Below are 28,000 nucleotides of genomic sequence, written 5' to 3'. Positions count from 1 at the left end.
TAAAAAAAAATATATGCTGTATTCAATGCAGTCAAATTACACAGCAGTCGTTTTAGAGAGTTGAAATAACATAAAAAGCCTTTGTCAGTGTTAAGAAAGCCCTCTGTTCAACTCCAGTCCACAGGGTGCCGGTAAAGCACCAGTGAAGTGTGTTTACCGCCGGCATAAAACAGAAGAAGATATACGTTTACGTCACCGTTGACCGCGAAGGAGAGAACTGTCGTCCATACTCGTGTGATATTTCATTTTCGTTCGGGTTTTATCATGGTTATTTTGAGAGTCCTTTGTAAATGAAATGTTATTTGTAAGTATTCTGAGATTAGTTGTATTTGGACGGTTTTGGAGTGCTTATCAAGACACATTTACTGTCAAACTGCGACAAGAGTTAACAAACGTTAGCTAACCGGTCATCTGTCAACGTTAGCAAACTAACCGGTCACCTGTCAACGATAGCTAACAGCTCGTCCATCGTGTGGCAACATTTACCCGTATTTGTAAATCATCTAGCTACATTGACATTCAGGTAAGCAGACATATCCATGAACAGTATATAACATTAACTACTTTGGCAAACCGCTGCATGTATCCCAAAACAAAGTCACGTTTGGAAGTTTGACAGTTCATTTTTCGCGGGATCCCGCCCACTGTAAATTACCATTGGACGTGAGGCTCCCAGCCTCCTTTGAACCGTGCACTGATTGGTTCAAGTTTGAAAAGGCTACTGAAGTGACATTTGACATTTTGCCTGCCTGTACAATTTACAGAGATGATTGTGTGTAACAGAGACCGGTGTGTACATGAGTAGTACATTCTGGATGAGAGAACAAGCAACACTAGTAGTAGCAACGAGCAGTTATTTCTCCCGCTTTGTTGGGGAAGCCATTTTGGAATTCTGAATTTGTAATGACTAGGGATTTTTTTTTTTTTTTTAATACAGTTGATAGCTGACTAATTTACTGTTGTACCTACGGCAACGTGCCCACACTTTGAGGGATACTGTTTATATTGGGTAGTTTGAGGCTGAGCAGTGCACCTACGCCCACTGGCTGCTCTACACCGTGACTCACGAGTCTGTATTGCGGCATGAAGTCAGCTAATTTTCGCTGCAGCTCTCCTGATCTTATTCTGTGGATTTACAAGTTGTATTTACAAAAGGCAAGTTAATGATGTATTTGACTATACAAATGGAGAGTAGCTTGATAACTAGGCTACTCTTTACTTCATACTCGGTCAGTAATTAGTCTGTTTGTGAACCTCACTGATACTTTGTCTAAATTCAGCCTGAAACCTTTTCTTTGTTTACACTACATGAGATGTGACTATGGAAGTTAGGTTAGTTTACAAAGGGTGGCAGTTCAGAGTAGTTGTTAATTTCATTCATAGCCATACGGGTTAACGGTACCAACTTGGGCGGCAGGTAGCCTAGCGGTTAGAGCCAGTAACCGAAAGGTCTTTGGTTCGAATACCCAAGCCGATAGGATGCAAAAAAATCAAGGAATTTATTTAACCCTAATTTGCTCCACGGGGCACCGTACTACTATGGCTGACCCGGTAAAACAACACATTCAACTGCATTATCCGGTGTATGTGACGATAAAACATGTTAAAAAATGTTTTTTTGGGGGTGGGGTGGCGGAGTAATACAAATATTCTCATTTTTATTTTGTATGGAGAGATGTTTATGTAGTGTAAAGATGAGGATTGCTTATTACGTCTTTAAAAGGGGTCTGTGTTTTTACCATGTATTTCTGGACAACTAATGACCGACCGCCGGATGTCTGTGGTTCCGAGTAGTACAGGTCCCACCCAGCCCTCTTATCACTCTGTCTGGTTGTGACTTGAGTAAACTCCAAGGCTACTATTGCACAGCCATATACTTAAGTGCCATTAGAAAATGCACCCTGTCATGATGCAGCAAAATATCTAGTTTCCGAGTGTCTTCTGAGGCGATTTATTAAGCAGAAATTGGTTTTGGGGTGAGCAGTTACTCATAAAAACATTTCTACAAATTGAACTGCTACATTCTTTAGTTAGGAGCTCACAGTATTGTTTGAATTGATGGGGTGAATATGTACTACTGGGTTGTAAAGTCTCATGGTTTGGCTCTTGCAGTCTCATTACTGAGAAATTGGAGGTTGGACAGGCATGGACCATTCAAAAGTGAACTCACGCGCCCCAGCCCCAGGGAACACTGGCTATACCTACTCTCACAGGTGAGTGTGCATGCAGAGCTGCCAGTCTCAAGGCCCTGAAAGAGGGATGTCCTGAATGATTTCTATAACTTTCCAGTTAAAGGAGGGGTTCCAAAACCTCTTCACTCGTGGCCCCCCTTCCAGCATTGGAACAGCCTGTGCCTGCATCACGTGTTTTTCTATATCACTGTTCATGACAAACTGTTCACACCCCTCTTATTGTTTGAGAGAATTTTGCAGGTTAAAGCTTATTTCCTATAATTCTACACATTTTGACATGGTGTGCTAAGAACTTTTTTCAGTTTTAAAGCAATTTTTCTTGAAATTCAATACATTTTTCCATGTCTAATGTGTATTCATGTGATATTTAAGTGGCAATAATATCTATGGGTTAAACTTAAATAACAAAACGTTACTTGATATGGGCTAGTGATCCGGGCTAGTTGATCCGAAGTTATAAGTAGCTCTAAGGTATGCAATGACGAATTGATGATACACTACCCAATTTCGAAAAGTGCAACTTGTGCATTCTACTATTACAACTTTCAAGAGTATTCTTTTTTCTTATTTTTTTAAGCTGGACTGTTTATTTTTTTGGGGGGGTTGAGCCTCACAGTTTGGGAACCACTGGTTTAGTCGATGGTGAGCATAAATTGGCTTTTCTGTGTCAAATACACTAGAGGTTTTTGCTTTGATCAAGGGCTTGTTTCAACAAATCACACTGGTAGGACTTGCATGCATAAGTTTCTCAAATGTTAATTTTGATTTGAAATGTTATTTGAGTAACTGTAGCCCAAGGTGGTTTTCCAGGATTGTCCTTTCTGGCTAAAGTTTTTGCCTTCTAACAAAATAAATATCAGGATTTAGGGTAGTTGAATGATTTTATTCATAGAGATTCCAGCTCTCATTTTGAGCAGGGTTTATATACTATTATGGAACCCCCTCCACGTGTATTTGGCAATGTTCCCATTTCTGAAAAAGAGAAGTGCAAAGCGGATATGTGTGTCAGACCCACTGGTTTGTTCGTTGTGACAGGGTGTGTCTTATGTGACTCAGAGAGAGGGTGTAGATGTTGGGGCTGTTGCACGCGATGTGACAATATTAGCCATTTTATTTCACCATCTGCTCTGAGAACACACAAGCCTGATAGACAAGTGCTCATATACATTTTTCTCTCGGTTCTTTGCAATTGCGTTCGGTCTAGCTTAGCTAATAAAACAGTGTTTTAATTTCACTTGCCTCTAAATGGTAGATTTACATACTACTAGGGCTGTCCCCAACTTTCGATTGGTCAATTTCAAATGGTCTATTTTTATATGGACACATCCTGTGTCTTGTTTAGGAGAAACATTCCCTCAACCCTGGCTCTCTTTATGTGACCAAAGACACGTTCGCACGGGACTAGTATCTCTAGAGAATGTTGGTGATGTAATTTATTACTCCAGAATGTCCATTATCCTCTCTGGGCTAGGTGGCACCAAATCGTCCCACCTACGTAACAGCCAGTTGAAGACTGTGGCGTGACTTTCAAATACCTTAGAAATGCTATTACTTCAATTTCTCAAACATATGACTATTTTACAGCTATTTAAAGACAAGACTCTCGTTAATCTAACCACACTGTCCGATTTCAAAAAGGCTTTACAACGAAAGCAAAACATTAGATTATGTCAGCAGAGTACCCAGCCAGAAATAATCAGACACCCATTTTTCAAGCTAGCATATGTCACATAAACCCAAACCACAGCTAAATGTAGCACTAACCTTTGATCTTCATCAGATGACAACCCTAGGACATTATGTTATACAATACATGCATGTTTTGTTCAATCAAGTTCATATTTATATCAAAAAACAGCTTTTTACATTAGCATGTGACGTTCAGAACTAGCATACCCCCCGCAAACTTCCGGGGAATTTACTAACAATTTACTAAATTACTCACGATAAACGTTCACAAAGAGCATAACAATTATTTTAAGAATTATAGATACAGAACTCCTCTATGCACTCTATGTCCGATTTTAAAATAGATTTTTGGTGAAAGCACATTTTGCAATATTCTAAGTACATAGCCCAGCCATCACGGGCTAGCTATTTAGACACCCAGCAGGTTTAGCCTTCACCAAAATCAGATTTACTATTACAAAAGTTTGATTACCTTTGATGTTCTTCGTCAGAATGCACTCCCAGGACTTCTACTTCAATAACAAATGTTGGTTTGGTCCCAAATAATCCATCGTTATATCCAAATAGCGGCGTTTTGTTCGTGCGTTCCAGACACTATCCGAAATGGTAAATCAGGGTTACGAGCATGGCGCATTTCGTGACAAAAAAATTCTAAATATTCCATTACCGTACTTCGAAGCATGTCAACCGCTGTTTAAAATCAATTTTTATGCAATTTATCTCGTAAAAAAGCGATAATATTCCGACCGGGAATCTGCGTTTCGGTAAATAGAGGGAAAAAAAGAAAGACGGGGGCGACCAGTGCACGCGCCTAAGCCCACTGTCCCTTGATCGGCCACTTGACAAAGGCGATAATGTGTTTCAGCCTGGGGCTGGAATGACGACATTCAGCTTTTTCCCGGGCTCTGAGAGCCTATGGGAGCCGTGGGAAGTGTCACGTTACCGCAGAGATCCTTTGTTTTGGAAAGAGATGTCAAAGAAAGCCAATAAATGGTCAGACAGGCCACTTCCTGTAAAGGAATCTCTCAGGTTTTTGCCTGCCATATGAGTTCTGTTATACTCACAGACACCATTCAAACAGTTTTAGAAACTTTAGGGTGTTTTCTATCCATATCTAATAAGTATATGCATATTCTAGTTACTGGGTAGGAGTAGTAACCAGATTAAATCGGGTACGTTTTTTATCCGGCCGTGTAAATACTGCCCCCTAGCCCTAAGAGGATAATTATTCCAGAAGAGGATTCAGACTGGATTAGTTTTTTTCCAAACTGCCCCCTGTAGTTTTTATTTTTTTTGTAAATTCAAAGTTATGAAGGAAGACTGGAGGTTTTTATTCTAGTTGTGAAGATGCAGTATTTCAACATGTCCAGGTGATAGGGCCACACTGATAACTGGTTTCTAAATCATACCATACTTCCTAAAGTGTTGGCATAATATTTGAATTGAGGAAGTGTGATATTTTAGCGAGCCGCAGTACATCTTAAATACTCCCCAGCCTTCAGATGTGAGCTAAACTGTGCAATTGCACTTGATGTGCAATTTTAAGGCAATTGATGAGAATTTAACATTTAGGTCAGTTGTATTAATAGATTGCAAAGCAATCTAAAATTACAGATGTGGTGTTTTGTGCACATAATTGCATTCCCCAGTAAAATGTATCCCGTCCGAATAGGGCAAACTAGGGCCTGACCTATAGCCAGGGCCTGTCTTTGCCGTTCTGCTGCCATAGTCAAGACCAAAAAATGCTGCCCCTGCAAACTAGAGTAGTCCCAGTAAGCAAAATGACATTGTAAAGACTAATAAAATACATATTTTCCTAATGTTTGGTTAATTTTCAGTTCTCATTTATGTTAAATACTTATTTTCCTGATGTTGCAAATATGTATTTTAGATATTGAAATCGGGCACATTTTTTGGTTTAGAATGAAAGCTGAAAATAAGTAATTTTATAGATATCTGTTTGGACCAACTCAAGGCTGTTCCGATTTATAGACATCAATATTTGGTCTGGTACAAAAAAATAAGTCTGCATTGGTCCGTGCTTACTGAGGTTTTGCCTGAAATTGAATTTTATGAATGCCTATCTATGTGGTAGGCCTACCGTTTGTAAAACGACTTCCAGACAGGTTAAAAAATAAGACTTCCAAAAGACGTCGGCTCATGCTTACTAGGGTGTAGCCTACCATGTCAGCCTGCAATGGATTTTTATGAATTCCCATCCATGTGGTAGGCCCACCGTTTGTGAAACAGGCCATTGCATTGGCTTTATTAGTCCTAATTCCTGTGACTAATCAATTTGGCTATTTATGCTCTGAATATCTGCTACCCAACTTTCAGGAGTTATTGCAAGCCTATTTTCGATGCGTTTACACAGCGGGAAATGCAAAAGTATTTTCTTTTTCATAAGCTTGTCAAATGTATTTAAAACCACTGATCAGGAGTTTCACCCCATGGGGTGTCATGGACAACAGTTGCTTGTACATTCCGTATTGTCCATTTTACTTTGACCTGTCCTGTTTTTACGATCTGTTGCTTTGTTAACATGACGGCAAATTTTTTATTTTATTTGCTTGAGTGTCATTTTAGGTTAGCTGATTTGAAATTGAGAAACGTGCATGATGTAAAAAGTGTCAGTCTCATTACATTGTCATACATTTTATCTCCAGCCTGTAGGCTACAGAAAAGGCCACATACTCTTTCTACCATATTGTATATCTGCTACATGATATATACTGCTCAAAAAAATAAAGGGAACACTTATACAACACATCCTAGATCTGAATGAAAGAAATAATCTTATTAAATACTTTTTTCTTTACATAGTTGAATGTGCTGACAACAAAATCACACAATCAATGGAAATCCAATTTATCAACCCATGGAGGTCTGGATTTGGAGTCACACTCAAAATTAAAGTGGAAAACCACACTACAGGCTGATCCAACTTTGATGTAATGTCCTTAAAACAAGTCAAAATGAGCCTCAGTAGTGTGTGTGTGTGTGTGTGGCCTCCACGTTCCTGTATGACCTCCCTACAACGCCTGGGCATGCTCCTGATGAGGTGGCGGATGGTCTCCTGAGGGATCTCCTCCCAGACCTGGACTAAAGCATCCGCCAACTCCTGGACAGTCTGTGGTGCCGTGGCGTTGGGGAGAGCGAGACATGATGTCCCAGATGTGCTCAATTGGATTCAGGTCTGGGGAACGGGCGGGCCAGTCCATAGCATCAATGCCTTCCTCTTGCAGGAACTGCTGACACACTCCAGCCACATGAGGTCTAGCATTGTCTTGCATTAGGAGGAACCCAGGGCCAACCGCACCAGCATATGGTCTCACAAGGGGTCTGAGGATCTCATCTCGGTACCTAATGGCAGTCAGGCTACCTCTGGCGAGCACATGGAGGGCTGGCGGCCCCAGGCCCCCCACACCATGACTGACCCACCGCCAAACCGGTCATGCTGGAGGATGTTGCAGGCAGCAGAACGTTCTCCACGGTGTCTACAGACTCTGTCACGTCTGTCACATGTGCTCAGTGTGAACCTGCTTTCATCTGTGAAGAGCACAGGGCGCCAGTGGCGAATTTGCCAATCTTGGTGTTCTCTGGCAAATGCCAAACGTCCTGCACGGTGTTGGGCTGTAAGCACAATCCCCACCTGTGGACGTCGGGCCCTCATACCACCCTCATGGAGTCTGTTTCTGACCGTTTGAGCAGACACATGCACATTTGTGGCCTGCTGGAGGTCATTTTGCAGGGCTCTGGCAGTGCTCCTCCTGCTCCTCCTTGCACAAAGGCGGAGGTAGCGGTCCTGCTGCTGGGTTGTTGCCCTCCTACGGCCTCCTCCACGTCTCCTGATGTACTGGCCTGTCTCCTGGTAGCGCCTCCATGCTCTGGACACTACGCTGACAGACACAGCAAACCTTCGAAGCCACAGCTCGCATTGATGTGCCATCCTGGATGAGCTGCACTACCTGAGCCACTTGTGTGGGTTGTAGACTCCGTCTCATGCTACCACTAGAGTGAAAGCACCGCCAGCATTCAAAAGTGACCAAAACATCAGCCAGGAAGCATAGGAACTGAGAAGTGGTCTGTGGTCCCCACCTGCAGAACCACTCCTTTATTGGGGGTGTCTTGCTAATTGCCTATAATTTCCACCTGTTGTCTATTCCATTTGCACAACAGCATGTGAAATTTATTGTCAATCAGTGTTGCTTCCTAAGTGGACAGCTTGATTTCACAGAAGTGTGATTGACTTGGAGTTACATTGTGTTGTTTAAGTGTTCCCTTTATTTTTTTGAGCAGTGTATATATTATTTTATTTGTTGACTAAACATTTCAGCGGCCTTCGAGAGGCACTCTGGAATTGGACAAACAAATATTTTGCGCTTTTGACGAAGTGGGCACTGCTTATCCAAGGGCGGCATCAGCGCTCACCTAAAAAGCTCATGTGCCACTGGTTGAGAGAGATTGTTTTTGGGCAGAATTATGTGAGGTTTGAGGTGCGTCTCGGTCAGTTTAGTTCCGAAATATTCATAGGTTGCTCAGGAGCTAAAGGGAGAGTCAGATGTGTGGATCAAGTCTGACTAGCTGTGGAAAATACTGAAGATCAAGAAAAATAAGGTAAGCAAGTGCTGCGTGCATATTGTGTGTTAAACAGGTGCTGTATAGACTACAATATAATTTTTCTGACTGTTTGGAACAATTGTAAACAACACCAAATTGACAAGCATACCAGAGAGTCTAAATGTTTTCTTCTTTGTTAAGCCTTTATTACAGCAAAGACTTCAGTCACATTTAATTCGTGAATGGAATTTCCGAAATGGAACGGTTTATTTGTTTAAGCTAATTATACAAGGCTTACAATAAAGTATTTTAAAACTAAATTGGTTGCTTTCATTTCAAATCATGAATTACTCCTATGCTGTGTGGTGAAATTAATGATTGCTACAGTAGCCTATAGAAGTATTGAAATATAGGCTACAGTATTAAGGCTAAACTGGATGTGCTCTTAGGCCTACAGCTCGACTGTGGTTATACAAGGCTGCATTCGGCGAATATTCAGACCCTTTTCCCACATTGTTACGTTACAGCCTTATTCTAAAATTGATAAAAATTAGTTCCCCCTCAATCTACACACACTACCCCATAATGACAAAGCAAAAACATATTTTTTTTACTTTTTGCCAATGTATTAAAAATAAAGTAACAATTACCTTTTATTTAGTATTTAGACCCTTTGCTATGAGACTCGAAATTGAGCTCAGGTGCATCCTGTTTCCATTGAGCATCCTTGAGATATTTCTACAACTTCATTGGATTCCACCTGTGGTAAATTCAATTTTTTTTGGATAGGCACACACCTGTCTATAAGGTCCCACAGTTGACAGTGCATGTCAGAGCAAAAACCAAGCCATGAGGTCGAAGGAATTGTCCTTAGAGCTCAGATCTGGGGAAGGGAACCAAAACACTTCTGCAGCATTGAAGGTCCCCAAGAACACTGGCCTCCATCCTTAAATGGCAGCCGTTTGGAGCCAACAAGTCTCTTCCTAGAGCTGCCCCCCTCGGCCAAACTGAGCAATCGGAGGAGAAAGGCCTTGGTCAGGGAGGTGACCAAGAACCCTATGGTCACTCTGATGGCGCTCTGGAGTTCCTCTGTGGAGATGGTTATCCCATCTCTGCAGCAATTCACCAATCAGGCCTTTATGGTAGTGGCCAGATAAAAACCACTCCTCAGTAAAAGGCACATGACAGCTTGCTTGGGGTTTGCCAAAAGGCACCTAAAGGACTCTGACAATGAGAAGCAAGATGCTCTGGTCTGATGAACTCAAGATTGAACTCTTTGGCCTGAATGCCAAGCATCACGTCCGGAGGAAACCTGGCACCATTCCTACGGTGACTCATGGTGGTGGCAGCATCATGCTGTGGGGATTTTTTTTTTTCAGGGGCAGGGACTGGGAGACTAGTCAGGATCAAGGCAAAGATGAACAGCGCAAAGTACGGAGAAAGCCTGCTCCAGAGCTCTCTGGACCTCTGACTGGGGCGACGGTTCACCTTCCATCAGGACAACGACCCTAAGTACACAGCCAAGACAATGCGGGAGTGGCTTCTGGAAAGTTTCTGAATGTCCTTGAGTGGCCCAGCCAGAGCCAGGACTTAAGCCAGATTGAACATCTCCAGAGACCTGAAAATAGCTGTGCAGCGACGCACCCCCATCCAACCTGATCGAGCTTGAGGATCTGCATAGAAGAATGGAAGAAACTCCCCAAATACAGGTGTGCCAAGCTCGTAGCGTCATACCCAGTAGACGCGAGGCTGCCAAAGGTGCTCCAACAAAGTACTGAGTAAAGGATCTAAATACTTCTATGTAAACTCAGCAAAAAACAAAAACGTTCCTTTTTCAGGACTCTGTCTTTCAAAGATAAATAGTAAAAATCCAAATAACTTCACAGATCTTCATTGTAAAGGCTTTAAACACTGTTTCCCATGCTTTTTCAGTGAACCATAAACAATTAATGAACATGCACCTGTGGAACGGTCGTTAAGACACTAACAGCTTACAGACGGTAGGCAATTAAGGTCACAGTTATGAAAACTTAGGCCACTAAAGAGGCCTTTCTACTGCCTCTGGAAAACATCTAAAGAAAGATGCCCAGGGTCCCTGCTCATCTGCGTGAACATGCCTTAAGCATGCTGCAAGGAGGCATGAGGACTGCAGATGTGGCCAGGGCAATAAATTGCAATGTCCGTACTGTGAGACGCCTTAGACAGCGCTACAGGGAGACAGGACGGAGAGCTGATCGTCCTCGCAGTGGCAGACCACGTGTAACACCACCTGCACAGGATCGGTACATCCGAACGTCACACCTGCAGGACAGGTACAGGATGGCAACAACTGCCCGAGTTACACCAGGAACACACAATCCCTCCATCAGTGCTCAGACTGTCCGTAATAGGCTGAGAGAGAGGCTGGACTGAGGGCTTGTAGGCCTGTTGTAAGGCAGGTCCTCACCAGACATCACCGGCAACAACGTCGCCTATGGGCACAAACCCACCGTCACTGGACCAGGCAGGACTGGCAAAAAAGTGCTTTTCACTGGCTAGTCGCTGTTTTGTCTCGCCAGGGGTGATGGTTGGATTTGCGTTTATTGTCGAAGAAATGAGCGTTACACTGGGACCTGTTGGATCGGAGGGCGAGGGCTAGGGCCAGGGCCATTTCTCCCCCAGAAATGTCTGGGAACTTGTAGGTGCCTTGGTGGAAGAGTGGGGTAACATCTCACCACAAGAACTGGCACATCTGGTGCAGTTCATGAGGAGGTGCACTGCAGTACTTAACGCAGCTGGTGGCCACATGATACTTTTTATTTTTATAATTTAATCAATTTTAGAATAAGGCTGTAACGGAAGAACATGTGGGGTCTGAATGTGAGCCAGTTTCATAGCCCTTGATGGTATTTGTGACTGCACTTGAAGAAACGTTCAAAGTTCTTGAAGTTTTCCAGATTGACTGGCCTTCATGTCATAAAGTAATGATGGACTATCGTTTCTCTTTGCTTATTTGAGATGTTCTTTCCATAATAAGGGCTATTTGGTGAAAGACCTAGTCCAATCTTCTGTATGCCGTCCCTACCTTGTCACAACACAACTGATTGGCTCTAATGCATTAAGAAAATAAATTCCACAAATTTAACTTTTAACAAGGCACACCTGTTAATTGAAATGCATTCCAGTTGACTACCTCATGAAGCTATTTGAGAGAATGCCAAGTGTGCAAAGCAGTCACTCTTCTGATTACTACATGATTCCATGTTTTGATGTTTTCACTATTCTACAATGATGAAAAATAAGGAAACTCTTGAATGAGTAGGTGTCAACTTTTGAGAGGTACTGTTTTGGTTATTTAAAAAAAACAATTGCTACTGCCCGACCTAAAGCAATCTCGGTCGACCAGTAGCTTATTGACCAGACAATCGACCAGTCGACTTAATGGGTCAGACCTACAGACCGTAGTTATAGGGGGTAATGCTGTTGTATGACCGACCTAAAAGTCATAGTGCGAGGGAGGGCAATTTTGGGGAATATTTCAGTGACCAGGTTCGGTGATAATCTGCTGCTCCCTAGGCTGACAAATAGTAAGGAAATGATACTGTCTGTGTAGCAACAGGTTCAAGTGTCTTTTCCTTCTAGAGTACATTTTGTGGGATTGGATGGAAATGGCTGGTCAGTGTTTGGCTTGATTGATTAACCTGGCTGCACAACTCTTGAGCAAATAGTTAGTCTCCAGATGTGTACTTAGGCTTGTAAGTAGCCCTAGGCTTGCTTGATGCAGCATAGATCTGCGTTTCTGTAGGAAAAGTGATGAGCAAACGTATCCCTGGCTGTTGCTGTCTTGTTTGCTGATCCCTGCTCATGAAACACGATTGTTTGCACAATCTTTAATCAGGATGGAGCTTGTCAGATCAAAATGTATTGGTCATGTGCTGAATACAACGGGTATTGTATTTACAGGTTAATGCTTAGTTACGAGCCCATCCCCAACAATGCAGAGTTAAAGAAAATGGTAACACAATAAAAATGAGGCAATATACAAGGAGTACCAGTACCGAGTCAATGTGCAGTGGTACGAGGTAATACAGTATACACATGCAGTGGTGGAAAACTACCCAATTCTCATACTTGAGTAAAAGTAAAGATGCCTTAATAGAAAATGATTCAAGTGAAAGTCACCCAGTAAAATACTACTTGAGTAAAAGTCTAAAAGTATTTGGTTTTTAAAATGTACTTGTAATCGCTAATATATACTTAAGTACTAAAAGTACAAGTATAAATCATTTAAAATTCTATATTAAGCAAACCCAGATGGCACTTTTTTTTATTTTTATAAATAAACCATTTTAATATAATTGTGGAAAGCCAGGGGCACATTTCAACACTCAGACGTCTTTTACAAACGAAGCATTTTGTGTTTAGTGAGTCTGACCGATTAGAGGCAGTAGGGATGACCAGGGATGTTCTCTTGAGTGTGTGAATTGGACCATTTTGCTGTCCTGCTAAGCATTCAAAATGTAAGGAATTATATATATATATATATATATATATATTTCATTAGGAATGTAATAAAGTAAAAGTTGTCAAATGTAAGGTCTTAAAGTACTTTACACCACAGTGTATAAGTGACTAGGCGATCAGGATATGTTGTAAACGGAGTAGCAGTGTGTGTCAGTGTAGTATGTATGGGTAGTCTAGTGATTGTAAGGGAGTCGGTGCAAAACAATTCACATTTATAAAGGGGGTCAATGTAAATGGTCTGAGTAGCCATTTTGAGTAACTGTTCAGCAGTCTTAAGGCTTGGGGGTAGAAGCCGTTCGGGTGCCTTTTGTTCCCAGGCTTGGCGCTCGGGTACTGCTTGCCATGCTGTAGTCAGACTGTTCGCTCTGCTGGGGTGTTTGACAATTTGTGGGATGTTGTTGGTCAGAAGAGGGTAAGTTTTGACAAAGTCACAGACTTCCTGGAGTTGTCCTTAATGGACTATTGATTAACACTAAGATGGTGATAGACAACCAAGAATGGTATTGAGTTCTGTCTAAACAGAAATTCCTCTTTCTCTTGCCATTTTGATTCTTTATCACTATGTTTTGGAATGAAGTGTCGATAGTTTTGTGTCTGAACCGAAACAAACCAGGCAGTGTGCAGCAGCAGATGGGTAAGAACCGTGACGGACTCCTGTCTTGTCCTTTTGTTTGTGTGTGAGAGAGGAAGAGAATGCTGCACCCATTGACCTGGTCTCACTGACGCTGTCCTTGGCCTGGCTCCCCTTGCCTAGACCCCAGCCTGGGAATTTGGGTGGGACTGCCCGGGATCTCTGCTGAGGACACCCCGCTGTCCCACGCAAGGGCCTAGAGCACACTGGCAGAAGGAGCAGCAGGCCAGGCAGAGGAAAGCACATAATTGGCTCTGCCAAGGCCCTGTGTAATCCTGGAGAGGCTTTATTTAGCTCAGGCGTCAGCAACAGGCGGCCCGTAGGCCAAAACTGGCCCACAAGAACATGGCAAATCACCAGGAATTCAGCAAAAAACGAGTTTCATTTAGGAAGTCTGTTCGCCAAGTATTCCCACAAATAAAGACCCATACGGGGCGACAGGTAGCCTAGCGGTTAAGAGCGTTGGGCCAGTAAACAAAAGGTTGCTGGTTTGAATCCCCAATACAACTAGGTGAGAAATCTGTGCCCTTGAGCAAGGCACTTAACCCTAATTGCTTCCGTAAGTGCGTCTGCTATATGACTAAAATGTAAATATGTGATCGTGTCTCAGTGTAATCAAGGTATGAAATTGTTATTTTCGAAAATAATCAATTGACCACAACTAAGCCCAAAAACAATGTGCAGTGTACAACTTATAATTATGTTCCAGCTCCCGACTATCCGCTCTGCCAAAAATCGGCCTGTAGCTAAATCTAGTTTCCTACCCCCGATTTTTAGCACGTGACGAGAAAGACATAGTGGGAGAACCAGAGAGCAGGGTGACATGGTGAGTTTATATTTGTATTTTTTTTACGTAGGAAAGATCCCTGTTGGTAGTCCTTTGTTTATAGACTACCAACAGTAGTTTATAGACAAGTTCAGGGACACAGATGTAGCAGGTCTCCCTTCTCTTCCTTCTTTTGTACAGTCAGTCGCACTAAAGAACTGACCTCACTCGTCAGTTTAAAATGCATAATGTAAGGATTGGTGTCATTGTTTCAGGGAGGGAGGAGGAGGAGGGGAGGGGGGGGGTTGTTGAGTAGGTAAGTGGCTCGTCTGTCCCTGGCTACAGGAAGTGAACAGTGTAGCCTAGGCTACATACAGTAAGTCGTGTTAGGTTGTCTGAGCTCTCCTGGCTCGCAGGATAGTGTGTGGAGTGTCTGTGTGTGTCCATGATGTTTGTTCGTGTGGGCTTTTCCCTGGGATGAGCGACGGTGATGAGGGGTGGACTCTGGAGAGCTGGGGTTGGACAGATCTGTGTGTATCATCATTTCTGTTTCATTACCTTCTTTGAGTTTGTGCACTTGGCTATGTTTAGACAGCAAGCAGGGTCACTCCTATGTGCTCACCTTGAAGGGTGTGTGTGTGTTTTTTCATAGGGATTAGGTTTCAGGCTGTAATAGCCTGTCATGCATTGTTTTGGAAAGTTATTGTTACGCTGTGCTAGCTATTCCCTACTTGGACTTCAGTTAGCCTTATGATCTTGTCTGTCGCAAGTACAGATTTTGAAACGGTTCCAAAGTCCAAACGATGTGAATGCCGGACTGAGTTGTTCCTTGAGAGATGGCAGCAGCAGTTTGCTTTTTTGTTGTTGTTGCAAGGGTAAGTTGGGCATTGCCTAATAAATTAGACTGATGCCAACCTGGTTACAGTCTGAGATAATGCCGTTTTGTTTGGAACATTTCATCTGAACAAGCGCTACAAGCCAGAATTTTGAATAAAATGTAATTGGAAAATAAAGTTGATGTTAATACTCGATACCAAGGCATGTTAACCCGAAGTCACAGAATGGTACTTGATCCAGACAGAAAAACTCAGCTACTGCTCTGTTCAATCGTTGGGCATCTTTTGAGTTCAATATCATTACATTGAAACATTTTGAGACAGCCATGTATGCATTAATAAACCCAATTACACAATCAATTTGACTGTTTTACCAATGTAACTACTTCACATAATGGCAGTCATTTATTTGAATGGTACATCTCCATTGATAAACTGGGTATATCACAATGCAAGGGAATTCATATTCAGGCGGAGTGTGTGTGTGTGCTTGTGTTGACTTATTGAGCATGTTTTGGCCAAATTCATCTGTAGCCCAATGAATCTGTTTCACTTCCATGTGGGACTTATTTTATTGTACTGGACAACATTTGCATAGAAGCAGCTTCTTTATAAAAGTGTGCAGGGTCTCTTTTTTTTTTAACCTGTAATGATTTCATTCACAAGCAAAGAGGGGTGTGGCCTTTTGGAGCCCTTTGGGGGAGAGAAGTGAGGGAGTGATTTCAAGCGACTGAATAACGTTTATGGTGGTAGTCAGCATATTTTGCGTTTCACAAAGGTACTAGGGTAGTGAATTGATGCTATTAACTTAAGCTGTGTGCTAGCAAGGAAAGTTAGCCTAGCTGGAAGCTACCGGTATTGTCTTGCATTGTAAAGTGTTCTAGCCTGTATGAACATTCATTGTTTTGCTCAGTTTCAAAAATGTTACGTGTAGTGTCGCAAATATTCATGTGCGTCAAGTTCTGTGCAGCATGAGGGAGCTAACATGATGCAGCCCAGACTCCGATTGCATGCTTGCATTGAGTGAAGCAGGCACGGCGCGCTCCGTGGGGGACATTGGCTGCGAGACACAATTTACAGAAGTACTGAAAGTAACAAATTCTAATACCAAACCGTTTTTCATGTTCTAGTGTACAAAAAGTAAAGGAATTTTGGTATACTGTTTGACACTGGACAGGGGAATACAGTGGCAGCCTCAGTTTAATCATTGTGCTTGACAGTACAATGTTTTCTGCCATTGGGGACCAATTGCACCTTCCCTGTTTTATATTAGCTATAAAGGAAGTTGGATCATAGGCTCTACTTTAATATTTATGTGTGATGTATAGGCTACATAATATGGTAGTACATTTGATTTAAGTGCCTTTCAAGACCCCAAGGACAATGAAAACCGAAGGGCATTGCCAATCGATTGAATCACTGATTTAGAGACTGCGACTTGTTTTATTCTAATACATTCCTCCCATCTTCTCTTCCTTGTGTTGCCAGCTCCAGCTACTCTACAACAGCCCTGGACTTTGAGAAGGAGCACAGGATCACTCCCGTCTTAGAGTCTCCCAGGATGTCTCGGCGGAGCCTGCGTCTGCACTCCACCACTGGTCTCTATGGTGACGACAGCATGGACTCTTCTCTCAACCACATGTACCACAGCGCTTCCTTCAGTGCAGGAGGAGCCAGTCGCAGAGATTCCAAGTAAGTGATGTTGCTGGCCGCCCTGGGGTTCCTTCTATGGTTTTGGGCCCAGAATATGTTACATCCAGGGTTTTCTATGTCTAATCTGATTGTTCTCTCCCAGGGCGTTGAAGAGCAGGAGGTCTCAGCAGCACTCTGTCTCCTGCTCCCAGTCTCTGCTCCTCACCACGCCCCATAAGAGCCAGCATGGCTCCCAGCAGCACAACAGCAGTCTGCACAGCGTGGCCGCCAGCGACGCCTCCCTGCTCTCCTCCATGCTGGACAAGTCGTGCATCCAGGAGCGCACGCTGGTCGAAGGCTTCTGGGGCTTGGATGAAGACTCTGAACTCAAAGGTAATTTTTAAAAGGACCTTATCAATCAGTTACTTGTACTGTCCGCAACATCAGCCTGTGTCTTGAATGGATTCCTTTACAATGGGTGATTTTGTGTATTTAAAAAAAATAAAAATAAAAATATGATCAAATCTGTGTTTCTTAGAGCGGACCATGACTGACTACAGTATGTGTGAGGCCAACGGAGACATTAACTCGGCACAGACCCAGACCTCCATGGTGAACGGTAGCTTCGGTAAGGACCACGCGATCCACTCGGACAGAAATGACGCGCTCACCACCTACTCCAAGCACTTCTCAACTGCAGCCCGCTCTGCCACCGGCAAGCAGGCCCTGACAGCCCCCGCCGCCTCCCCTCCCTCCACCATCTACGCCAGGGACAAGAGCCGCAAGCACAGGACGGGTGAGAGCGGCAGCCACAGAAGTACTATAACGTGTTTGTCCTTAAAACGTGCGTTGTATCTGGGAGCGTGAGTTTTGCCTTCCTATTTCATTTGAAGGACTATCATACACAGTGTAAATTGTCATTGCTGATGTGTGAGTTTTGGAATTTCTTTTCATTTTCTTAACATTTTGACATGTATTGTGATTTTGTAAAGTGCATTTTGAGCAAAGTTGAATTGATTTGATTCAGGTGTGCTGGTGTCCTTCTCGGACACCTGTGTGCGCGTGAGCAGGAGGGCAGCAGCCTCTGTGGCGTCCGTCTTCTCACTGCTCTTACAGAGTGTGCTGCTGAGGTCACGCAAAGAGGGCAAAGGTATCAGGCTCTGCCTCTTGGTGTCTTTACAGCGCCAACGTTTCCTCTCACACTATTTCTCACACATCTGCCTGGCAGCTTCCCAGTTTTGTGTCATGAATGATGACGATATCAGATAATTCAGTTTTAGACGGGGGGGGGGGGGTCGTCGTCAACTTTTTCCTGCATTCTGTGACAGCGGCTTGTGCTGAGATGCCCTATGCAATCTGTATGCCAATCATGCGGTGGCAGCCTGCCAATAAATCTGACAAAGCATGTTGCTAAAGCTTAACATAATCATGCAATCTGCATCATTCCCTTTTTTACTTAAAAAAAAAAATATATGCTCCTTCTCTTTAGGTGTGCTGTGGTCAGCATTAGACACCTGTCTGAACCATAGCAGGAGGGCAGCTGCCTTCACAGTGTGTGTAGTGACTCTGCTCATACAGACTGCTGTGCTGAAGATGGGCAGTGTGGGCAGAAAAGTGGTTAATGGAGGTATTCCACTGTTTTATTTATTTTTTGCTTTTTTTGAGGCTAACTGATTTTTCATGGAGCCTGGGCATCCACAAGGCGGGTGTTGTGTGATTTGCATGGGTCTACACTTAGTTGACACTTGATTTCAGGAATCCCGCTGTTTGCAGTGCACCAATTCTACGTTTCACTCTTGCTTTCACTGTTTTTGAATAGATAAAGCTCCGTACTGAATCTGCACTGACTCTGGAGGTTGCAGATGCTGTGTGAATGATCATGGTGGCTTTCACTGATAAACTTAAACTCACATTCCTTGTCACCTGCTTCTGACTCTTCTCCCTCTCTTTCTTTTCCCTCTTTTTTTCTCTCTCTTTTTCCAGGAGTAGAGAGGCTGACACTACCACAGTTTATCCTGCCTACACCTTTCTCACTCCTTTTTACATCACGCTGCCTTTATATTCTGGTGTTCTCACTTGTTTGACCACACAGATTTCACCCTCTGTTTCTCTTCCAAACAAATGGGCTGCTTTAGCTGTTGCCCTGGTGACATGCAAATGCTCTCGACTCACTATGTTCCTCAGCTCCGGTGAAGGGAAAGAGGGATGTTTTGAAGTTTATCTATTTAGTTGTTTTATTTGATTTGTTTCTTATTGGTTGCAGCTCACTCCAGCTACTGCGGAAGCATGAATGTAAATGAGATGGGGACTGAGGGGAAACGCATGAATCTGAATGGTGCTCTTTGTAAGTGTAACTGACTTTGACATTTTTGTTGACTTTGACATGTACTACTGTATATATGTGTATGTTTTTAAATGTCTATAATGGACTAACATTTGGTGATTGGTATGGTTTTCATGTGGTTAGTGAGTAGCCTACATCTTGTGCTATAGCTGAGTGCTTCTGTCACTGGGCAACCCAGAGATATAAAGAGGGCTTCCTCTTAGCCTTTCACTCACTCTTTGGCTACACACATCTGCCATTTTACTTTTGTTAGATTTCTCTGTTAGGAGAAATGTCAGCCCTTCTGATGTTTTATCATTTTCTTTAGTCTCTCCAAAAAATGTTGTCATGCGTTCCTTTACGCTTTTGCTGCTCATCCACACTGCTTACGACAACAGGTGACGACTGCAAAGGGAAGCAGTGCGTGGAGACACGCGTTGTCCAGTCATCATCATCACCACGGGTCTGCCGGTCACACCATGTGTTGGGGGAACTGTGGCTTGCCACCGCTTACACAGGTTACCTATTAAGCGATCAAACTCGGGCGTATCCTCATACACTTGAAATTAATGAATCCAGTTCTACCCTTTAGTCCTTATTTTACTGTACGAAGTAGATTAAGTTGTGTTTTTTGTTACTTGGTTGGTCTCCAGGCTCCAGTGTGTTGTGGGTGGGGCAGAAGGCAGGCTCAGCTGTGCGGTCCGTGATAAGAAGGATGCTGTCTGTTCTCTGGTTGGCAGCCGTGTCCCCAGGTCATCATTTACCATGTTTCAAATAACTCCACACTCTTACCAGCCTCTCAACCTCCAGATAAACCTCTGCTTGGCCTGCATGTTTCCTAGTCTCTAGTCTCTCCATGGCTAGCTTGTGTGTCTTCCTACCTTAAAACCTATTAGGATGGTGGCTTGGAGTGTAATGTAACCTTGCGGTTTAACAGGTGCTGCAGGCTCTTACAAAATACTGGGACTCATTCTTACCTGTTCCATTTCATTTGCGTTGCATCCTTCTAATTCGCTGTGTTAGGCTAGGAAACTGCAACGCCTGTCTGTAGAACTGCTTCCCCATCTGTCTGCTGCTTCTGTCCCTCTGGGCGGGTTTCGATTTAAAGTCTGTTCCAAGAATTGGAGCAATTTGTCAACAGGAGTGTGATGGAGTACTGCGGTTTAACGAAAGATGGGCTCTCCCTAAAAAAAAATATCTCTGCTTCACTCTGCTGCTCTCTGCATCTACGCTGACAGAGAAGAACACTGTTGCTCTATCGCCCCTGTCTGTAACTAACTCCGTAACCTGCACTTTATCTCCTTGCCTCTTACCTCATCTGGTGAATGTACTTAATTACCTAATCTTTAGTGCTGTGTGGAAGTGCCTCTACCCCTCCCACCTTTTGAAGAACTTCCACTAATCCTCTCCCTGGCTTTCTTTTATTGTGTTTTCAGGGAAGGCAGCGACTGGGGCTTTCTGGTGGCTGGGGACTGGATGGTATCATCTGGCCACCGTCATGTCGCTCCTCAACATCTTCGTCTTGACACGGTGAGTCTCTTGGGGCTGCTGGAGTAACACCCGAGGCTTGCGGATGGGATACATGTGATCACACTAACAAGGGTGTTCCTGTTTTTCATAGGTGCCTTCCCAAGCTCCTCAAACTCCTGCTGATTCTGCTCCCATTCCTCCTGGGTGAGTAGCACCGCTCTTGCTGTCCGACCCCGAAGCCCGGCCGCTGGTTATCCATATTCCGTAGTACTGTGCAGTCACTTACTCTGACATATATTTCAACCGCATTCCACTGCAGACACCTTTTCTGTCTCACTTATCCTCCTCTGGGTTTTCCCAGCTCTGTGGCACTGGGGTCCGTCCAGCCTGCTGTCTGTGTTGCCTGCCATTAACATCACTGAGTGGAGGACGGCCTACTCCCTCAGTCAGAACCCTCTGGAACCAACCAAAGACAGCCAGCCCATCATGGCTCAACCACCACCAGCTGTCTCACAGGTAGAAGTGGTATTGATGCTTGTTTTCATTCACCATTTATGATTGTCATCTTGCATAAGACCATCTAATTCTATGGATGAGGCTAGTTGCACAGTATAGCTGACCTCTATCCTCCCATGTATGTGAGCAGCCAGGCAGTGTGCTGGTGTCTGTGGACTCTGAGCGCCTAGCCCGGTTGGAGCAGAGGCTGGCCCAGCTGTGGGAGAAGGTGGAGCGAGGGGGCCGAAGGCAGGAAAACCAGCACAGGGAGGTGCTGAGTCTCTACCAGTCTGTACGAGAGCAGCTGGACACCCAGACGGACAAGGACAGCATGGGGCTGTGGGTGTCTGGCCTGCTGGAGGAGAGACTCCTTCTGCTGAAGGGGGGGGTGGAGAAGGATGCAGCACTGCGGAGAGAACTGGTGAGATCATCCTGGTTGGATTGTTAGGGATTCATTTTATCCAGCATATTAATTTAGCTTGTAATGAAAAGTATACATTTCGGTACGCTTACTTGGTTAGCTTTTTCACATTTTTTTTTTTTTGCCTCTGTATGCTCATTCATCTCTACTCTCTTCCTGTGTTCAGAGTCAGGAGATTGGAGAGCAGTATGTGGTGCAGCAGCAGGGCCAAGAGTCTCGTCTGGCTCAGCTAGAGGTGCTGCTGCAGACACTGACTGCCAAGACAGAGGTACAGACTCAGAGCCTGTACTCATTTCTATGCCCATACTTTACTGTAGAAGCTCTATTAAAAAGTATTTGTTGTCATATATCCATGTTATGTTGATTTATAAAAAAATAGATATATTTGGAATTTTTTGTCTTCAGGAGGTGCAGAGGAGGCAAGCAGACACTTCCAGTGCTACACCTGCACTGCCACCAGTGCCTGTGCTAGTCAAGTGAGTTCAGCACATAACCCTTTTGGATTGTATTAATTCAATAAAATCATGAGTGGTGTTGAATATTCCTCCTTGTGACAATGTGTGCTCTTTCAGTGTGGGTGTGGACAGCGAGTCCCATGATGCCTTGCTGGCGGAGGTGCAACTTCTAGAGGCGACGCTGGGGAGCATTAGGCAGGACCTGCAGGGGGTGATGGGATGCCAGGGCATGTGTGACCGCCTGGACACACTCCATGAAACGGTGAGTAGCTTGCTCTGTACTGTACATGTATTGCTCCAGTATGTAACTTTTTTTCCTTTTTTTTATTTTTTATATATATATATTTTTTTTTACACATGTCCAAAAGCTCAAGTCACTTGGTTTGTAACACCATAGGCCAAAAAGGTGACTGAAAATTGGGTTGTATGATACAAGGAACCACTTGACAAAATAACCTTCATTATTATCACTGGTATTGAAAATGGTCTCTGATCCCATGTGGTATATCTCCTGCTGTTGTGGCCTTGAGCAAGCCACTTAACCCGCCACAAATTAAAACACTGCACTGACAGGCTACTGTATAAAACACGTGGGGGGTCAACCTTCCATCTGGAGAGCTACTGGGTGTGCAGGCTTTTGATCCATCCCTGCTCAAACACACCAGAGTCAGTTTATCAAGTTCCTGTTTTTACATAATTCTTTTTAAACAATGTGGTGTGTTCAAGCAGGGCTGGCGCAAAAGCCTGCACACCCAGCAGCTTTCCTGGGCGAGGGTTGGCCACTCTGCAACATTACAACCAAATACTTATGAAATAATTCCTTCATTCAATGACCCAGGGATCAAATGGCTACGGTGTGGGAGGTAGCTAACTATACTGAACAAAAATATAAAAACATTTAGTTTATTTTTTTGTAAAAGAGCCATTTCATATAAGGAAATCAATCATTTTTCTATGGATTTCACCTGACTGGACAGGGGTGCAGCCATGGGTGTGCCTGGATGGGCATAGTCACACCCACTTGGAGCCAGGCCCAGCCAATCAGAATTAGTTTTTTTCACAGAAGGGCTTTATTACAGACATAAATACTCCTTAGTTTCATCAGCTGTCCAGGTGGCTGGTCTCAGATCTCGCAGGTGAAGAAGGTGGATGTGTAGGTCCTGTGCTGGCGTGGTTACATGTGGTCTGCAGTTCAACAAATTTTATTTGTCACATACGCCGACTACAACATGTGTAGACCTTACAGTGAAATGCTTACTTACAAGCCCTTATCCAACAATGCAGTTTTAAGAAAATAGTTATGAATATGTTTATTTTATAAATATATTCATTAAAGTAAAACATTTTAAGTAACACAATAAAATAACAATGAGGCGATACAGGTTTACCGGTACCGAGTCAATGTGCGGGGGTGTACAGGTTAGTCGTGGTAATTTGTACATGTATGTAGGGATAAAGTGACTATGCATAGATAATAAACCGAGTAGCAGCAGTGTAAATGACCCTCTGTAGCAGCTTATGGCTGCCGAGCAGTTGCCATACCAGACGGTGATGCAACCGGTCAGGATGCTCTCTGGTGCAGCTGTAGAACTTTTTGAGGATCTGGGGACTCATACCAAATCTTTTCAGTCTCCTGAGGGGGGAAAAGGTGTTGTCGTGCCCTCTTCATGACTTTCTTGGTGTGTTTAGACAATGATAGTTTGTTGGTTATGTGGACACCAAGGAACGTGAAGCTCCGGTTGTGAGGCCGGTTGGCTGTACTAACATATTCTCTAAAATGACGGAGGCAGAAAAACTGCACATTTTAGAGTGGCCTTTTATTGCACACAGTGCACCTGAATAATGATCATACTGTTTAATCAGCTTCGTGATATGCCACACCTATTAGGTAGATGGATTATCTTGGCAAAGGAGAAATGCTCACTAACAGAGAAACAAAATCTGATAGAAATAGGACAGTGAGCAAAACATTGCATCCGGTTTTGTACAAAACATTTATTTTTTTGACTTGTTCATTCGGACAACTTAAATCTATAATCTGCTTGTCCAACAATTATTTTTAAAATGTACTTGCCTACGAGAGTTTAATGTCGAGCCTTGTGGACCTTTCCAGATGGGCTCTCCCATTCCTTTGATTAGCTGGTCCTGTACAGACACTCAATATTATTTAGTACTGAGATGATTTTGCTGGAGTTCTTTATATAAATCCTCTCTGTTGACTCTGTCTGATGGTGTCTGTCTCACTGTGTGGTTGTGGCAGGTGTCTGAGCAAGTGTCTGCCCAGGTGAGGATGGAACTGCGGGCCCTGTTTGACCACAGCAAGCAAGTCGGAGATTCCCAACCTGGAGAAAAGGAGCTCCCAGAGTCCCTGCTGCAGTGGCTCTCTGAGCGCTATGTAAGTGGGGCTGATGTGCACGCCTCTCTGACCTCCCTGGAGCTCAGCATCCTGCAGAACGTGACCCTGCAGCTGGAGAAGAGCAGGGCCAGGCAGGAGACGCTCAGCACTGAGACTGTCACTCAGACTGTGATGCACACTGTTGGAGCCGCAGGGACCGGGATGTCCGAGGAGGTACGAGAATTGGTTTGGGGAATTTTGTGAAGAACATTTGTAGTTTTTATTGGTCTAATTTATTTTTTTATGAAGAAACCGCTGAGGCATTTCCTGGTTGCTAAAATTTTACTAAATAAACAAGTATAGTGTAGAGCAGTGTTGGCCAATGGCGGACCACGGGTGGCCGTTTTATCTGGCCCCCTAAGTATTCCAATGTGTTATAGAGCGCAACGTGATCATATACATATGTAAGCAAGGTTTGAAATGCTTATGTTTTAGTTAAATATTACCTATTTTGGGGGCTTCTTGTGGTCAATTTGCAGTCTAGAAATTATTTGTAATTATGTTCCGGCCCCCCCGACCATCCGCTCCAGAAAACAATCGGCCCGCGGCTGATCTAGTTGATGATCCCTGGTGTACAGAATCATTACCATCTAAACTGCTGTGAAATATATTTTCCATAAACAAAAAGGTTATTTTAAGCTGTTTTTAAAGCTGGTGTACGAAACCGGAAGTAAAAGACGCGAAAACTAAACTTAAGAACAGAAAGCATTTAAATGGTGCACATGGAACCGATCTACCACTTTTTAGACTTACATTGACTGCTCTAACTCTTGTTTCAGTGAATTTGGTTGGGTCACCCAAAAAGTTAAGATTCAGTGTTTTTGGATTTGAAAATAAATGATTTAAATGCTGTGATTAAGTCTGCACTATTCCATTTCCTCACCCAATCACTCTTTTCCTTTCTTCCTCCTCCAGCATGTACAGCTGATAGTGAAGAATGCTCTGACACTCTACTCCCAGGATCGGACCGGCCTGGTGGACTATGCTCTGGAGTCTGGCGGTAAAGTTTCAGTTGTTGTGATGGGGCGTGGTGACTAGGCTTTTAAAAATAATTAATCATCTACTGCCTATTATTTGAACGATCTGTTTGTACTCTGTACAGTAGTTCCTGGTATGACCGGCTTTAACAATGCTCTCGTTGTAAAATGGGTGTGGTTGACATTGTACAGTTGTGAAAGTGACATAAGATATCATGGCTGTGTGTCTGTCTGCAGGCGGCAGCATCCTGAGCACTCGCTGCTCTGAGACGTACGAGACAAAGACGGCACTAATGAGTCTGTTTGGCCTCCCGCTCTGGTACTTCTCCCAGTCTCCTCGTGTGGCCATACAGGTACGACTCAAGTCACAGCACCACATGAGACTAATCTGAGGTTTTTTTATGATCCCTTCGTGATTTACTAGATTCATTACATTGGGAGAGTTTCAGTTCCTGATACTGCCTTGCCAACACATGGAAGACCTTTTGAAAAGTAGTCCATCCATACACTGGTTTCATCTTGAGCTCTCTCGCACTGCAGCCTGATGTCCATCCAGGGAACTGCTGGGCGTTTCAGGGTTCCCATGGTTACCTGGTGATTCGTCTCTCTATGAGGATCGTGCCCTCTGCCTTCTCATTGGAGCACATCCCCAAAGCCCTTTCGCCAACAGGCACCATCAGCAGCGCCCCGCGCCAGTTTACCGTCTATGTAAGCCATGCAAACCTCCAAACTACCCTGCTTACCCAATTAACATTCATGTCGGCTATTGCTGTCTCAGCCATTCAGAAGCCCACCTCGTAGACACTCAAGTCAGTCACATTTACTGTGAGTGTGCTCTGGTGAAGCACTACTGATTGACACACTTATTGCTGTGGGTCTCTGCTGTTTTCTAACTGTGTACACTTGTTTCCAGGGTCTGGATGATGAGTACCAGGAGGAGGGTAAGTTACTGGGCAGCTACACCTACCAGGATGATGAGGATGCTCTACAAACTTATCCTGTCACCGTAAGTACACTCCAACACTACCTCAAGGGGCTTGATTGGCCAGTGGAAGATGTTATGTTAGTAGTCCACATGGCACTGATCTCTAGTACGATTAGAGATGGTGACTTGGAAAGTTTTAGGTCTTGATAATTCTTAAATGACTTGAATCTAAATTGAGTGTCTTCTGCTATCTATCCACAGGAGGAGAATGATAAAGCCTATCAGATCATTGAGGTTCGGGTGCTGTCCAACTGGGGTCACCCGGAGTACACCTGCCTGTACCGCATCAGAGTGCACGGTCAGCCCAGTGTCAACTGAGGGCACAGAGCAAACCACCCTGTCTACATTTTAATGTTCTGCAGATGGCTGGAGCCAATTATGCACACATGTAAACATGCTTGATCCGCAAACTTTATTTGTGCACTAACTCATCCCACCAGGACAGAGGCTCTAACAGAGTGACCACAGGTCTGGATCTGAAGCATGGCCACTGGTGCCTGACTTTCGAAGGACTATCACCCAACCACTAATAATTTATTACAGTTGTAAAATGGCTTTCATTTGACAGAAAAATCTCAAAGTAACATTGGGCTAAAAATATGGATGCGATTCTGTGCTTTACTACGTCAGACAAGATTTTATTGGTTAAGGAATGTTTCAAGTACATTTTCTCAGTCTATTTATACATGCGCTATATGTGTTATGAGACAACTGGATTCATGTGTGTTGAGCCCTTGTCGCTCATGGTGAAACCAGGGCCCATATCCACAAAGCATATCAGAGTAGGAGTACTGATCTAAGATCAGTTTAGCCTTTTAGATCATATGGACAGATCCTAGATCAACACTCCTATAAAATGCTTTGTGGATATGGGCCCAGGTTCTACCATGTTCTCTTACGAACAACGGAAGAATGTAAACTTGTACATTGTCAATAGTTTGTCGTTTTTAAGTCTACTAATATCAGTGTTGCTTTGAAATATGTATATGCTGCAATTATAAAATGTTATTGATTTGTTTGCATTTTTTTTAAAGGGAATTTTCCGCTCAAGTAAGTTAAGGATATCTTGCACTAGTCCTTTCAGCCACAGAAGTCAGGCTTTAGCCCTTTATTGAGTATCTACAAGTGCCCAGTTGTAAATCTCATTGTTTGTCCCGAGTTACTGAAATGCCAATCTGTGTAATATATTTTTGTAAAGGCTTTTTGGACTATTTGTAAATGGTCTTGGGACTATACAGGTTTATTTTGTTTTATAATTTTATTTGTCTTTTGTACATAATTGTAATGTGTAAAATGTTCAAATAAAAACCTTGATTTTGATTTATGTAGCAGTCATTGACTTGAGTTTTAGCTAATTTTATTTATTATAACTTAAAGGAAATTAGGCAGAATAGTTTCAACAAATGTGGAAATGTTTGGTTGCAGACTGATGCTCCACCCTTCTTCCTGATATGTGCACACGTTCACACCGATTTTTACATATGTCCAATAACTAATAACTGGGGGAAAAATACACAACGGACAGTGTATGTATGGCACACTCGTCCTAGACTGAACAGAGAAATCTGGATCCATGAGCTGGGTGGTGAATTCTCAGGTGCAGCGGTCTCTAGTGGTAGCTATTCATCTGCGGCGGTAGAATCACTCGACCAGTAGGATCCGCTGTGCTC

General features: G+C 43.5%; 1 protein-coding gene across 21 annotated transcripts; it reads left to right on the top strand.

The window, feature by feature from the left end:
• Positions 1–180: 180 nt before the first annotated feature.
• On the top strand, positions 181–27,650 carry LOC106589358 (SUN domain-containing protein 1). 21 transcript variants are annotated; one of them, XM_014179213.3, is made up of 23 exons: positions 181–523; positions 2,113–2,213; positions 16,666–16,869; positions 16,973–17,202; positions 17,348–17,653; positions 17,837–17,959; positions 18,299–18,436; positions 19,073–19,153; positions 19,531–19,650; positions 19,786–19,884; positions 20,569–20,662; positions 20,754–20,806; positions 20,964–21,118; positions 21,249–21,518; positions 21,685–21,786; positions 21,924–21,994; positions 22,091–22,235; positions 24,234–24,542; positions 25,284–25,368; positions 25,583–25,698; positions 25,886–26,053; positions 26,259–26,351; positions 26,532–27,650. In XM_014179213.3, the coding sequence occupies exons 2-23, from the start codon at positions 2,146–2,148 to the stop codon at positions 26,646–26,648; spliced, it is 3,147 nt and encodes a 1,048-aa protein (XP_014034688.3). In that variant the 5' UTR covers positions 181–523; positions 2,113–2,145; the 3' UTR covers positions 26,649–27,650. The 21 variants fall into 21 exon arrangements, with proteins under 21 accessions (XP_014034688.3, XP_014034693.3, XP_014034687.3 ...); XM_014179212.3 differs by lacking the exon at positions 181–523 and adding an exon at positions 763–1,155; XM_014179214.3 differs by lacking the exon at positions 181–523 and adding an exon at positions 1,751–1,976.
• Positions 27,651–28,000: the final 350 nt, after the last annotated feature.

This window comes from Salmo salar, chromosome 28 (genome assembly GCF_965601325.2).
Source record: "Salmo salar chromosome 28, fSalSal1, whole genome shotgun sequence".
NCBI classification, from domain to species: domain Eukaryota; kingdom Metazoa; phylum Chordata; class Actinopteri; order Salmoniformes; family Salmonidae; genus Salmo; species Salmo salar.
Note: the sequence above shows the minus strand (reverse complement) of the source record. Positions and strands in the feature narration are given on the sequence as shown.